Source organism: Balaenoptera ricei, chromosome 8 (assembly GCF_028023285.1).
Source record: "Balaenoptera ricei isolate mBalRic1 chromosome 8, mBalRic1.hap2, whole genome shotgun sequence".
In the NCBI taxonomy this organism is placed as follows: Eukaryota; Metazoa; Chordata; class Mammalia; order Artiodactyla; family Balaenopteridae; genus Balaenoptera; species Balaenoptera ricei.
Genome location: NC_082646.1, coordinates 21448074 through 21464479, shown reverse-complemented (window position 1 = coordinate 21464479; position 16406 = coordinate 21448074). Strand labels below are relative to the sequence as shown.

Sequence of the window (16406 nt, the reverse complement as noted above, 5' to 3'; positions counted from 1 at the left end):
AGGGAATGACTTTCAGAAGGATGGAACTAAAGGAAGCACTTGAACAACACCATTTCTTGAGTGAGATTCTCTATAAGTATGAAAACATGGTGTTACTAAGATGTGACATAACATATATTTAAGATATGCCATAGTCTTAACTGTATTTCAGTTTGCTTTTACACATTGCTATTATAAGCCCTTAAGAACTCAGGGCAACCACAATTTAGAATAATAAATCTGATTTATTTTAGTGAAATTTAATAATATATTTAAGATGTAAATAAATATATATGCACTGAATAAAGCAGGCACCTCTGCATTGATTTCTAAGCTTATATAATTATACATTGGAAGAGAATGAGTAGTTTAAGGGAAGGGAGATTAATTAATGACATGACTCATTTTCTTATTTATGCTTTCCTTTTGGATAAAGTGATTAAATCTCATCATACCAAAAATATTTCTGTTCAATATAATTAGGAATTGAGGCTGTTTGGTTGTACTGTTCTAAGGGATTATTAAGGTGTTTTCAGACACTACAAAAAAAAGAAATGATCATTATTAGATTGCTCCTCCTGTTTGCAATAAAAATTTTTTGACCAGAGGATAGTGAAGGAAGTGACAGAGTAGGGGAGGGTATTGAGAGGGGTAATCTCCTAGCCAGAACCCTCCATTATAAGGTCAAGGTCCTGATTTTTAATCAGAGGATAAAGGCAAGAATATTAAATATTGTCAGTCTGTTGTAATTTCATTTAAAACATTTTTGCTTTATCTTCTGGAGGATACAGCAAAGTCTGTATAATTTAGTATTATTTCTTTCAAGTGGGAGTTTCAATATTGCTGGGTTGTAATTCCGCTAGTGAACAGTTTCATTGTTCCCCATAACTGGGCCTATTCTCTAGACAGAATTCTTGTCCTTTCTGTCCCTAGGCCTGGACTTGCCCAAAATAAAGCCAGTGTGGATTGTGCCAGCTACCTATCTCCTCTCCTCAAAGCCCGTTGGTCATTCTTCTTCCACTCAGGAGCAGCTAAGCTAATAATCAGCCTTTGAGACTTTACTTTTTCATCACAGACACAGCAGTGTAGTGGCTTTCTGGATAACAAGGTTGTCTTTGCAGGGACATGTTGGAGATTAAGTCCAATATTCTCTGAGAAGTTTAGAGATAGCAGAAGGCAGGACTCTGAAGAAGATAGATTTATCTTTTAGAAAACCAGGAAGTTTCTGCTTACTTTGTAAAAAGGCATATATATGATTTCATATTCTGTGGGCTACCCATAATAGTGAGGGCCTGATTCTATTGCAGTTCATGAATCCCTAGTCATCCCTAGGGAAAAAGGGCAGGATTCCTTAGTCCTCTGTTGGAGATTAGAGAGGGAGAGATGGTTTGTAGGAATCAGCACTGCCATCTTCAAAGGCCATATCCACCCCCATGAACCTGAAAAGCATTTATATTGTCCCTGGTTTTTCTTTTTTGCAAAACATAAAATTGCCAAAAAAAAAAGTATCCTCATTCATTTACCGAATGTGAAAGAATTATAGTTAATTATTTTATCTCCAAGGGCTCTGAGAGAGAGTACCAGTTATGGGTCAATTCTGGCAAAGAAGAGGCACCATACCCACTTATTGGTAAGTTTCTATGAAAATATAAGGTAGGATTGATTGTGTTTTAATTATAATTCTAAATGTCTCAGAGAATTGGTCATATGGTCCTAAATTTCAATACTATTAAATATTAATCTTCTATAATATTCATATATTAATTTAATAAATATCAAATATTTCCTATGTGCCAGACAAATAATATCTCTTCATTCAAGAAGCTAATGGTATAGTTGGGAAGAGAAATGTAAATTTTCTTCTTTCTTTTTCACTTTACAAAAGCACTATCTTGTCAACCTTTTTAAATTTTTTTCTAAAATAAAGCAATATGTATTGGTATTCCTTTTTCCCTATATATTTATTTTTCATATTTAGTTTTTGAATTCCCTGTTCCCTTTCTTACCTACTACTTGTCTCTATGGAAGACGATCTATAATCCAATCATGCCTCAATCTATCAATATCAGTGAGTATTTAACACCTGCCCTGCGCCCAGCACTTTCCTAGCCATCATAAAGACAATGAAATTAAACCATTTAGATTCTTAGTTAGTCTTCACTGACTAACTTAGCAATAACTACTACTTTACTAACTACTTTGCTATTTCTCTAGCCAAATTTTCCAGCATTTGTTTTGAAGAATTATTGGTAAATAGGTTACATCTTCACCTTATTTAAATCATTTAGCTAAAAAATATTCTTGATCAGTGAGGCCATTCAGTGTGGTTAACAGAAATAAACCAATTACAATAAGGGACAGTATCTGTAGCAGATCCTGAGATGATGACATTGATGATTGATGGTGATGATGATGATTTCTGTTAATAATTTTTAAATGCTTACTATCCTGCCAGAATTGGGCAAAGCATATCATATGAGTTATCTCATGGAATCCTTTCATTTACCTGTGAGATCACTACTGTGTTAATTCAGGTTTCAAATAATCTGAATAATCTAAAACCAAACTTTTCTATGAAATGTATATTCTCAGACTTAAAGTAAAGCAAGTCATTGTGCACATGGCTGGGGACAAAATTCACTGCATTGCCAGTTTCTTAATGTTGTCATTTTTGTAAAAGTCAATGAGCAACAATTAAAGCTGTGTTTAAAAACCGAATGAGTACATAAAATAATTGTTTTAATAAAATATATTAATTTAATTAAAACTATATAGATGGTAACTCTCAGACTTAAACAGCTTCAAGCTCATTTCTAACTCTCACTAAAAAAATACATGGAAAAAAAAAATACATGGGACACGGGACATGATTGTTACTTAGCAACAATTCTCCATTGCATATTTTAACATGCCTTGCAAACTTCAATTGTAGATTAGCTATTGGCTATTTTGATAAATTGATTTTGCTTTATTGCTGTCATAGAAGTCCTTTTTTTGCCTTAATCCCTGAAAGTTGCTGTAGTACTTGATGTTAATGGAATATTGACATTGTATGCCTATGCCAGATGGAAAGGAAATGGAAGAGTTCACTGAATTACATTCAGTGATAAATCAGGAATAGAAGAGAATTTACCCTCTTTAAAATGTAAACTAAGTCTACGGCATAAGGCATAATGGTACGTGAGGATTAATTTAAAAAATGCAATTACTTAAGAGTACTAAAGAGCAAAAAATCATGTTGCAGTCAGATGTCCAGGGTTTAGTTTTTCTAGTTTGAAAATTCCTTTTTGAATCTTGTCTCTTTTTCTAATACCCTGCAGTCTTCCTTCTAATTATTGCCTATGAATAACAACCTCAGAGGGCAGTGGTGGGAGGGAAGCGTAAATCAAACAAACCAGTCCTAATGAGTCTTGGGTAACTCTAATTATATAACTAGTAAACAGTATAAAATGTCTTTTTCAGAAAGATACCTTGTGTTGAATAATAGTAATAATAGTGATGCTTGAAATATATAGTTTTCTGCCCTTATTATTTAAATAATATTAACTACTAATGTTTACTTATTTGATCCTTATAATGCTGTGTGATAGGTAGGGTAAATATTTTAAATCGGAGGTCAAGGATTGGCTGAAGATTTACAAATATAGTTAGTGTCACAGGAGAAACTAGAATACCTTTAAATACTCTCAGATGTGAACATAGGAAAAGTCAACATTATGCAACTTACAGACAATCTGTGCGTTCCCAAACAAGATATTCTTTAAAGATTTTTTTCCTCTTTGGTTTTTTTTCTCCCCTCTCCAAAAAAAAAAAAAAAGACTACTCTGGTTGGGCTGCTGCATTATGCGCTGGTCTCCAACTGTAAGAGTGTGCATGGTGATCATTAAGTCAAAAAAAGGATTCTTTATACCAAAAGTCCCAGGAGCAAATTGCAGTACATTCCAGTATGTAGCACACACGCTCTTGGTGTCAGTCAGCCTAAAGTCTATGTTTAGATTTTTTCTCTGTGTAGGTCATGAATATCCCTATGGAATTAAAATGAGCCATCTTCGAGACACTGCACTCCTGACGCAGGGATCAAAGGATTCCCCCACACCTTCCAACTTCCAAGAGCCCTTCCTCATGGAACAGCTGCCCCGAGAGATGCAATGCCAGTTCATCCTGAAGCCCAGCCGCCTGGCTGTGGCCCAGCAGCTGAGTGGTGAGTTTTCTCCTCCCTCATAGAGCCTTTTTTTAGCAAAACTTTTCATTCCTGAAAGCAAAGTTTTCAAAGTTATTTGCCTTTATACAGACAAAGACCCAAACTTCCAGCCAGATGAAGTATTTTTTCTTTTGAATTTGCTAAGTGTTTTGAAAGGAAAGATGGAGTTTTAGAAGATGGTTTTATAAATCAGCAGTAGGAGTGACTGACTTGTAATCAGCAGTTACTGACTGCAATAGAGTCTGTTCCTTCTTTCTTCACTTTTCTTTCCCCTTTAACCTATGCCCACTGCAGAGTCAAAGGCACCAGGCAGTGCCGCAGGTGCTTCAATGCTTTCTTTGTACTGTAATACATTGCATTGTGTGTTTCCCCTAAATGGTCACATTATAAAAAGGAGGCTGTCAGTGATGGGTGTCAGGAGACTCTGATGCCCTACCTGGATCCTGGTACTGGTAAGTATGTTAAGATTAAGATGATTTCCACAGAAATCTCTCCTTTGTCTACTAATCTATTCTGATCCCTGTGAACGTAACCATCCCTTACCCACACCATAATAAAGACTCCAGAATGATAAAAGTGATATTCAACATAGGAGGACCATCATTAATTACCCTAACCCAAGTTTGAGCTTTACGCCCTCAGTCTGAGAATAGATTGTGTAGAAAATAGAAGGAAATATATCACACCAAAAAGTGTGAGTGGGGTAGTAGAAAATTGATGCTGAATTTTTGTAGCTGCTTTTGTCAGTTTGAACAGACTGGGGGACCCAGTGAACAGTGACCGTTGTTTTATACTCATCCCCCCACACATGCATGTCCAACCCTGTCACTTTCTGTTGATGACCTAGCCTCACACTTTATACTTTATTGAAGTCATTGGTCAGGACTCCCTAATCTTGCTAACACCAACTATAAAAACTTATCTTGCATTTGCACTAGTCCTCCTCTCTCCTATAGCGGTAAATCGAGGTTTTGAACCCTAAGGCTATTTACTCACATCTTTGGACCATTTGGGAGGGGTATTATAGAGATGTTATAGTTTTCCATCCACTAAAATGTGAGCTCCATGAAGGCAGAGAGTTTGGTCTGTTTTGTTTACTGCTATATTCCCAGCACCTGGAACAGTGTCTGCATATATATAAAAAAGCATCCAATAAATATTTGTTGAATTAATTTATTAATAGGTCTGTTGTTAGTATTCATTAAAGATATAAAGGGAATGTTGCCTTTATAATTAAGCTGAGGAGAATAATATTTTACTCTTCTACCTTTATACTCACGTTTTTCAAAATTGTTTCTCTGGGTCCCTTGTCAATAAAATAAAATAAATGTATTTTAATTAATTGGACCAAAATAATCAGAGATCAAGAATCCTAAGGGTTTTACCCAGTTTTGCCAGCAATCTGCTTATTAAATTGTAGGCATCCTCTACTTATTAATCCTCTGTTTCTCCCTGTTAAAAGTTAAGATAATAATGGTTGCAGCTGTAAGATGATTCATGATAAATGGGATCAGGGATGGAGTAACTATAGACCAATGGTGACAATCTACCTGTGTACCTAAAAAATTAACAGATGAACCAGTTTTGTATTTTTTTAATACAGGGGATTTTGGTGAACAACTGCTTTGGAAACCACTGACTTAGATCAGGGATCAACAGACTTTCTCTGTAAGGGACCAGGTAGTAAAATTTGCAAGTCAGCAGACAAAATTGAGGCTATTACGTAGGTACTTACATAACAAGAGAAAACAAATTTCCACAAAATTTTCACTGATGATATTCAATATGTAGTAGTAATTGAGTACCATTTTATGTAGTACAGATATACTAATGATAAGAATTGAATTCTTTTTCGGAAATAACATTTTGCTTAATTGGGGTTCAAAATTAGTATTCCTATGATAATAATTGACTGCAAAACGTTCTGATCTGTAATGAGATTTTATATATTTCATGATCTTTGAAAATATCTTTTCACACAGATAGGTACTGCCAAATACTAATATATCATTCTACAAGCATATAATTTTAATTGAGCATATTCCTCTCTTTGGTGGCATTTGTAGAATTTTGTTAGATTCTTCCTTTGATATTTGCCTTTTGGCATGTCATTTCATTGCAAATTAATCACTTCCAATTGAAGGTTAGGTGGAAGTTAAAGGATTTTGGAATATGGAAATTTCTTTTTGCACAGTTCAGTTGCACAAATGATTTTGAAACATAGAAAATTCCTTTCACTTGCATTAAGGTTGGTAAATACTGCTGGAACTGTAGTTTGAGCCCAGGGAATACATCTGCTATAAGTTTTTATGGAAATGGAGATCTCGCTTCTTGTTTTAACTTTAGACAGGAGGAGAAGGGTAAAAGTAGCTTGACATGACTTGTCCCTTAAATGTCTTAAATGTCAAATTAGTGTTTTCATTTTCTTCAGATAATTACCCAGAAATGGAAATGCTGCATCCTATGGTTGTACTATTTTTAGTTTTTTGAGGAACCTCCATACTGTTTTCCATAGTGGCTGCACCAAATTACATTCCCATCAACAGTGCACATGAGGTTTCCCTTTCTCCACATCTTCACCAACACTTGTCATTTTGATAATAGCCATTCTAACAGGTGTGAATTGATATCTCATTGTGGTTTTGATTTACATTTCCCTAATGATTAGTGATGTTGAGCATCTTTTCATATGCCTATTGGCCATCTGCATTTCCTCTTTGGAAAAATGTGTTTTCAGGTCCTCTGCCCATTTTTTTAATCAGGTTGTTTGGTTTTTTGCTATTGAGTTGTATGAGTTCTTTATATATTTTGGATGTTAACCCCTTATCAGATACATGATTTGCAAATATTTTCCCGCATTCAGTAAGTTGATTTTTTATTTTGTTGATGGGTTCCTTTGCTGTGCAGGGGCTTTTTAGTTTGATGTAGTCCTTTGTTTATTTTTGCTTTTGTTGCCTTTGTTTTTGGTGTAAAATCCAAAAAATCATTGCCAAGACCAGTGGCAAGTAGCTTACCCTCATGTTTCCTTCTAGGAGTTTTATAATTTCAGTTCTTACATTCAAGTCTTGATCCATTTTGAGTTAATTTTTGTGTATGGGTGGTCCAGTTACGTGTTTTGCATGTTGCTGTCCAGTTTTCCCAACACCACTTATTGAAGAAACTATCCTCTCCTCATTGTATGTTCTTGGCTCCTTTGTCATAAATTAATTGACCATAAGTGCATGTGTTTATTTCTGGGCTCTCTATTCTGTTCCATTGATCTGTGTATCTGTTTTTATGGCAATATCATACTGTTTTGATCACTATAGCTTTATAATATAGTTTGAAATTAGGAAGCATGATGCCTCCAGCTTTGTTCTTCCTTCTCAAGATCACTTTGTCCATTTGGGGTCTTTTGTGGTTCTATACAAATTTTAGAATTGTTCTGTTACTGTGAAAACTGCCATTGGAATTTTGATAGGGATTGCACTGAGTCTATCGACTGCTTTGGATAGTATGGAGATCTTAACAATATTAATTCTTCCAATCCATGAGCATGGAATGTCTTTCCATTTATTTGTGTCTTCTTCAATTTCTTTCATCAGTGCCTTATAGTTTTCAGTGAACAGGTCTTTCAGCTTCTTGGTTAAATTTATTCCTAGGTATTTTATTCTTTGTGGTGTAATTATAAATGGGCTTATTTTATTAAATTCTCTTTCTGATAGTTTGTTATCAGTGTATAGAAACACAACAGATATCTATATATTGATCTTATATCTTGCAAATTGACTGAATTCATTTAGCAGTTCTAAAAGTTTTTTTGGTGAAGTCTTTAGAGTTTTCTGTATATAGTATTATGTCATCTGCAAATAGTGACAGTTTTACTTTTTCCTTTCCAATTTGGATATCTTTTATTTCTTTTTCTTGCCTACTTGTTTTGGCTAGGACTTCCAATACTGTGTTGAATAAAAATGGTGAGAGTGGACATCCTTGTCTTGTTTCTGATCTCAGAGGAAAAGCTTTTGACTTTTCACCATTGAGTATGATGTTAGCTGTCATATATGACCTTTATTATGTTGAGGTATATTTCCTCTATTCCCACTGTCTTGAGAGTTTTTAATCATAAATGAATGTTGAATTTTATTAAGTGTTTTCTTTATCTATTGAAATGATCATATGATTTTTATCTTCTGTTTTGTTAATGCGGTGTATCATGTTGATTGATTTGCAGAATATGAACCATCCTTGTATCCCTAGAATAATCCAACTTGATCATGACATATGATTCTTTTAATGTATTGTTGAATTCAGTTTGATGATATTCTTTTGAGAATTTTTGCCTATATGTTCATCAGAGATATTGGCCTATAATTTTCTTTTCTTGTGGTTTCCTTGTCTGGTGTGGTATCAGAGTAATGCTGGCCTTGTAAAATGACTTTGGAATCTGTTTTTTGGAAGACTTCAAGAAGCATTGGTATTAATTCTTCTTTGAATGTTTGGTAGAATTTACCAGTGAAGCTATCAGGTCCTGGACTTTTGTTTATAGGGAGTTTTTAAATTACTGATTCAGTCTCCCTGTCAATAATCAATCTGTTCAGATTTTCTATTTCTTCATATTCAGTCTTGGAAGTTTGTATGTTTCTAAGAATTTATCCATTTCTTCTAGGTTGTCCAATTTGTTGGCATGTAATTGTTCGTAGCAGTCTCTTATGATCCTGTATATTTCTGTGGTATCAGTTGTAACATCTCTTTTATTTCTGATTTTATTTATTTCAGCTCTTTCTTATTGAGTCTGGCTAAAGGTTTATCAATTTTGTTCATTTTTTCAAAGAACCAGCTCTTAGTTTCATTGATCTCTTCTACTGTCTTTTAGTCTCTATTTCATTTACTGCTGCTCTAATATTTGTTATTTCCTTCCTTCTAGTAACTTTGGGCTTAGTTTGTTCTTTTAGTTTCTTGAGATGTAAAGTTAAGTTGTGTACTTGAGTTTTTTTGTTTCTTGAAATAGGCATTTATTGATATGAACTTCTCTCTTAGAACTTCTTCTGCTGCATCCATAAGTTTCGTATATAATATTTCCATTTTCATTTGTCTCAAGGTATTTTTCTATTTCACTTTTGATTCTTTCATTGACCCATAGGTTGTTAACAGTAGCATGCTGTTTAATCGCCACATATTTGTGAATATTCCAGTTTTCTCCTGTAATTGATTTCTAGTTTCATACCATTGTGGTCAGAAGAAATGTTTGATATGATTTCATCCTTCTTAAATTTGTTAAGACTTGTTTTGTGGCCTAACGTATGATCTATCCTGAAGAATGTTCCATGTGCACTTGAGAAAAATGTATGTTCTGTTGCTTTTGGATGGAATGTTTTGCGTGTGTGTATGTATACCTTAAGTTCATCTGATTTAGCTTGTCATTTAAGGCCAATGTTTTCTTACTGTTTTCTGTCTGGATGATCTATCCATTTATGTAAATGGGTTATCAAAGTCCCCTACTATTATTTATTGCTATTTATTTCTACCTTTAGGTCTGTTAACATTTGCTTTATATGTTTAGGTGCTCCTATATTGGGTGCATAAATATTTACAAATGTTATATCCTCTTGTTGGATCGACATCATTATGTAATGCCCTTCTTTGTCTGTTATTACAGTCTTTGTTTTAAAGTTTATTTTGTCTGATATAAGCATAGCTACTCCAGCTTTCTTTTGGTTTCCATTTTCATGAAATATCTTTTTCCATCCCTTCATTTTCAGTCTGTGAATGTTCTTAGGTCTGAAGTGAGTCTCTTGTAGGCAGCATGTAGATGGGTCTTGTTTTTTTATCCATTCAGTCCCTCCCTGTCTTTTGATTGGAGAAATTACTCCACTTATATTTAAAGTAATTATTGATAGATATGTTATTGCCATTTCTGTTGTTTTCTGGCTGTTTTGTGGTTCCTCTGTTCATTTCTTCTCCTCTTGCTTTCTTCCTTTGTGGTTTGATGACTTTAGTGATATGCTTAGTTTCCTTTGTTATTATCTTTTGTGTATCTACTTTAGGTTTTTGCTTGTTGGTTACCATGAGGCCTATATGTAACAACTTGTATTTGTAACATTCTTTATATGTTGATACCAACTTAAGTTTGAACACATTGTAAAGCTCTACATATTTATTCTCCCACCCAACATTTTGTTTTCTGATGTCACATTTTACATCTTTTTATCTTGTATATCCCTTACTTAAATATTGTAGTTACAGTTATTTTTTTTACTATTTCTGTCTTTTAACCTTCATATTAGCTTTATAAGTAATTAATTCACTACCTTTACCATGTATTTACCTTTACCAGTGAGATTTATACTTTTATATATTATTAATTAGCGCCCTTTCTTTTCAGCTTAAAAAAGTGCCTTTAACATCTCTTATAAGGCCAGTTTAGTGGTGATGAACTCCTTTAGCTTTTGCTTGACTGGAAACCTCTCTCTCTCCTTCAATTCTGAATGATAACTTTGCTAGATAGAGTATTCTTGGTTGGAAATTTTTGTCTTTCAGCACTTAGAATATATTGTGCCATTTCCTTCTGACCTTTAAAATTTCTGCTGAAAAATCTGCTGATAGTCTAATGGGGTTTCCCTTGTACGTAATAAGTTGTTTTTCTCTTGTAGCTTTTAAGATTCTCTCCTTGTCTTTACCTTTTGACATTTTAATTATAATGTGTCTTAGTATAGATCTCTGGGTTCATCTATTTTGAACTCTCTGGGCTTCCTATATCTGAATTTCTGTTTCCCCAAGTTAGAACACTTTTCAGCCATTATTTCTTCAAATAAGTTTTCTTCCCCTTTTTCTTCTTTCTTTTTCTGGGACCCCTATAATGTGATGTTTAATACATTTGATGTTGTCTCATTTAAGCTATCTTCACTTTTTTTCATTCTTTTTTCTTTTTTCTTCTCTGATTGGGTGAATTTCTGTGCCCTGTCTCAAGTTCACTGATCCTTTCTTCTGCTTCATCAATCTGTTGTTGACCCCTACCCCCGGCTATTTTTCAATTCAGTTATTCTTTAGTTCTGTGACTTCTGTTTGGAGCTTTCTTATATTTTCTATCTCTGTTGAAGTTCTCGCTGTGTTCATCCATTCTTCTCCCAAGTTCAGTGAGCATTTTTATGACCATTGCTGGAAATTTTTATCAGGTAAATTACTTATCTCCATTTCGTTAACTTTTTTTCTGAGGTTTTATCTTGTTCTTTCATTTAGAACATATTTCTCTATTTCTTCATTTTGCTTGATTCTATATTGGTTTCTATGCATAGATGAAACAGCCACCTCTTCCAGTCTTGAACCATTGTCCTTGTGAAAGAGATGAACCTTTTCATTCAACCCTGCCCTAGCTCTTGGTTTTCTCTCAACCCTTTGTAATTGTCCAAGCGGCCTATTTTATTTTTAATAGCTCCCAGTAGTTGAGGATGTACCAAGATCAGTCAGTGTCCCAAAGGAGAGAGAGCTCAGTCAGTACCTTTATTCAGGCTGATTGGAAACCAGGTCCTCAGGCAGCAGCTTTTCAAGAATGCAAATAGATGCAGTCCTCTAGGACTGCAAGCATAAGCCTGCTGGCCCCCAGAGCCAAGCTATCTGGAGGTGTCCCCTGGCAGCAGTCACAAAAATTGGGACTCCAAGTGGGTGTATAAACTCCTTTCTGGGAGATAACACTGTTCTGTAGTCATGCATAGGGGAGTGCAAAGATGGTGTCCCCTGGGTACCTTCTTTGAGAGCACCTCCATAACCTCTAGGTGTGTGCCAAACCTGAAGCCTGCCCCCAGGGCTGAAGTTCCTGGGTGAGCAAATAGGCCACTTTTACAAAAAGACTGGGGGTGTGTTTCAGTCTGCTGTCTATGCAATACCCTAGGGATGGTAGTCTTCTAAGAACTGTCTCTATAATTGTTACAGTCCTGTGGGACCCAGGAATGCCAGCCCCCCTGGCCAGGTGATCAAGGGGCATTCCCTGGGTGACAGCTGCAAAAACTGTGTCACCAAATGTAAAAACCAGTTCACCAGAGGTGTGTAGAGCCTCCCCTCCAGGAGATAGAGGCACTCTAGAGCACAGCAGAGGGAGAGCACAAAAATGGTGCCCACTGGCTGAAGCAGGGCAGAGGGGGAGTACAAAGATGGCATCCACTGAACAAAGGAAAAGAAGAGAAAGAAAAAGAGAAAAAAGAAAAAGAGGATGGGAGGAAAAGGAAAGAAAGAAGAAAAAGAAAAAGATGGCACCCACCAGAAAGGGGGTGGGAAAAAGATAGTGCCTGCAGGCTTTAGCAGTGCAGAGGAGAGTAAGAAGATAGTGTCCACCAGCCTCTGTCCTGGGGAGTATCCCAGCAGACCCCTGCCCCTCAGACCACTGCTTTAAAATTAGTAAATGAATCTCTTTCACATGAAGTCTGGGTGCTTTTCAAAGGGCTGCTTGTGGACTGAGCTCTGGGGTGGGTGAGCCTGGGCATAAGCCCTTTAAGAACCCTCCCTCAGGGCTTCGCTGGTGGCGCAGTGGTTAAGAATCCACCTGCCAGTGCAGGGGACACAGGTTCAAGCCCTAGACCAGGAAGATCCCACATGCCACGGAGCAACTAAGCCCGTGCACCACAACTACCGAGCCTGTGCTCTAGAGCCCACAAGCCACAACTACTGAGCCCGTGCACCTAGAGCCCATGCTCCGCAACAAGAGAAGCCACTGCAGTGAGAAGCCCGTGCACAGCACTAGCCCCCACTCTCCACAACTAGAGAAAAGCCTGCGCACAGCAACAAAGACCCAGTGCAGCCAAAAATAAAATAAATTTTAAAAAGGAACCCTCCCTCAGTTCCACAAAGCCCCACGTGTCTCATGGCATGAGACATGTTGGTCTTCAAAGTGAGATGTTTTGGGGGCTTATCCCTCAGATGCCAGATCTTAAAAGTTGGGGTGACCTATGTGGGGTATGAACCCTTCACTCCTTCTGGGGAAGCTCTGGGTTTTGAGTTTCTTCCTGACTATGGGTCATTGCACGAGGGGTGGGGTTTATGGTGAGATGGTGTCTCAGCCTTTTCTACCCACTTGGATGTAGTTTCCTTCTCATTTGCCCGATGTAACAGGGTCTCTCTGCCAGTTTTGAGGGGTTTTTCAGAGGAAATTGTTCCGTATATAGCTGTAGATACAGTGTATCCATGGGAGGAGGTGAGTTCAAGATCTTCCTACATCACCATCTTGCTAAAATTTCTAATTAAGGGGTTTTTGTGGTGGTTATTTATTACTCTTTAATAATCTATAAGCACAAACTTCTAAGAATTACAATTTTTAATATTCAGTTCCATAATTTAAGCATGAAGAAACTCTAGCTTGAATCTTGCCAGAATTGTTTAGGAAAGCTGGATGTACATGAATTTCATTTGCTCTGCATTTACATCATCCTAATCTTTTTTATAACAATTGCATGTTTTTTCATCAGCCTTTGACATTTAGAAAGTAAGAGCTATGCATTAAAACCTCTGCAAGAAAGTAAACTTTAATGAAATTTTTTTTCTCTCAGTCCCAAAGGGAACATGAACTCTAAAATTGACTGTTGTACATAATAAAAGGCATGGCTGCAGCTGAAAGCATTTATAATAAAGTACAGAACTCAATTTCTACTTTATCCTCTGTCTACATTCATCAGATAGCTGGGTATATAACTTTATGATAGAGCATTCTTCCTAAGAAGTGTGTGAAAGCTAAAAAATCAAATAAATCTGGTTTCGAAATAGTGAAACCAGATTAAATGTGAGGAAACTAGACGGAGTACAACTACTCAACATATATAAAGATACATATTAAACAAACATTTGCACAGATTGACGTTGCTGGCATACAGGAATCCTCTTCTGGATTTAAGAATAAGGTTCAGTTTCCTTTTCTGTTTTTTAAAATGGTGGAGGTTGGGAATGTCAGGGCAGAAAGGAAGCGCTTTAGTTAAGCAGAGTCTGGTATTCCTTCCTGTCTGCATACTTCCTGAAGGCTGTTACCCAGATGGAGAAAGGGTGTGGGGAGGAGGTCCTCTTTGTGGAGAGGAGATTGGTGTCTTAGCAGCTTTAATCAAGATTGCTATGACCTATGCCCTGAGCAAAGTAGCACTTTTCATACACTATCCTATTTAATCCTCTCAATAAGGCTTTGAGGTGTAGGTAATTTTCTCATTTTAAAATTGAAGAAAAAGGGTAAGTAACGTGCACAAAGTAGTGTTTGAGCCAGGAGTCTAAGTGGGCTCCTGACTCCAGAACCAAAGACCTTTACACCTGGATGTATGCACATTAATGATGCACTGACTGTATCCCGAGGAAGCCAAGGGTGGATGATGGTCTGAAGGCTTTTCAGTAAAATGTTACTTATTTGATTATCCTCCCACTATTTGGCTTTTTTAGTATTTGGTTTAAGTTGGTTATGCTAAGGAAATAAACAGTATAAAACACTTGTTTGAAATGAGCATTTGACACTGCCGATCGTGTCCTCCCTGAAAAGATCATCTCCTTCATTGTTCCATTGTCAGGGAGTGCTGAGTAGCTGAACGTCATCTCTGGCATCTTGGTTGCATGTCAGGACCACGCAGCTGAAGTGTATTGACTAATCCCGTGCACTGTCCCTAGAGAAAATGGAGTCTAACCCTGTGTGGTCGCCACCTGGGAGTTATGGCCTTTCAAATCTCAGCCCCGTTAGCCTTAGCCACAAGCTGTTTTGAATCTGCCCCACACACGTGCATGCTTCGGGGATCAGCCAGAGATTTGGGCAGAATTTATACACAATGTTTGAGGCTCCCACTATTCAGTTTTCTCCTTTCTGGGATCCCCCACCCCTCACTTTCCAGCTGCGCTGGTTACCTCCATCTGTATTCTCTAGTTTTTTCAAGCCAGTAAAAGTGCAGGTTTCTCTCCCAATTTTAGTCACCCCTACACCCTGGGGCCCGTCCTCTGGCTGAAAGCTGTAAAAATAGGAAACTTACCCAGCGCCATGCCATTCCCTTCTTCCAAGCGTCAGACTTTTACCTCCACTGTCTGTCTTCTTTTGGTTACTCTTTAGTGCCTTCAGGTAGGCTTTTATATTTTGTAATTTTGACCAGAGTTTATAGTTGTTACCTGTGCGTATGTGTTGAGGGCCAGAGGGCACACACGGCAGAAAGGTCCAAAAGGAACCTTAATGAGCTGTCTTTTTAAGTACCAAATTCTGTGCAAATCAATCAATTTTCATGTTAAAATTAGATACAGCTGACATCAAAAAGTCTTAGAATTATGATCTTACAAAATCATGATTCACTGTTGACCTTTCTTACTTCTGCCTGTTTTGTTCATACTATCTTTTACCACCTAAATGTCTCCTCAGTTCAATTACTGTTTGAGAATGATTTGCTGAGTAGTTAACTTCACGCAAGTCGTGGTGCTAGATCCTCTACCTATTGAAATCGTGTTCATTCAAAATTCACATCAAATGCACATGCCTCCAGGATCACTCCCTCACTCCTAGTCGGTAGATAGATGTGCTTTATTGTTCTTCTGAATACCTTTGATGCTTTGTTCCCCCCTTATGACATTTTATTTATTAATATACTTGCTTTTCCCTCACCCCCCCGCCATCACCAGCCTTGTTCCCCCGTTAGATTGTAAACTTTACCATGGCAAGGGCAAGTCTCACTCATGTTTGTATCCATCCATGCTTCCTTAAACATGCTTTTTAAAGTCAGGAACCAAAAAGATACATAAAAGTCTTTGCAGTTGGAAAAAGGGGGAATATAGAACATTAGTTTCCTATATCTCTATCCTCAGTAGTAGAGTGGAACATCAGATAATAAAGCATTCTTGTTTCTAGAGAGCACCTTAATAGAGACAACTCTTCTTCCCCTAATTCTTCTTCTTCTTCCTCTTTGTTTACCTCCTCTTCCTCTTTCCACTTCTCCTCTCCTCTCTCCTTTTCTCCTTCTTCCTTTCTTTTTCTCACTATTTAATTGTGATCTAATTTAATCTTCAACTTTTTTTGTATGTTTAGTCTCCGCTTCAAAATGGGATATGTGTTGGTATGAAACCCTTTTGCTTTAATTTGTTATAGTTCAGTAAGGGATCCCTTCTTTTACCTATGAAAATTTAGTGCCAGAACTTAACTAAATAGCACAGTAATGTCTCCAAGATAGATAGGCGAATAACCCAAATGTTTGATTCTTCCTTAATTTATAAACTACTGAGCCATAGTAATGAACGTACTGTAAAATGAGAACTGTAGAAA

The 16406-nt window shown here is 36.7% G+C and overlaps 1 protein-coding gene across 1 annotated transcript in view; it reads left to right on the top strand.

Moving 5' to 3' along the window:
* ARHGAP20 (Rho GTPase activating protein 20) overlaps positions 1 to 16406 on the top strand; it is a 138498-nt gene that overhangs the window by 106816 nt on the left and 15276 nt on the right. The window contains exons 8-9 of the mRNA XM_059929329.1: positions 1543 to 1609; positions 3992 to 4180. Of these exons, the coding sequence (XP_059785312.1) occupies positions 1543 to 1609; positions 3992 to 4180 (256 nt within the window). The remainder of the gene's footprint in view (positions 1 to 1542; positions 1610 to 3991; positions 4181 to 16406) is intronic.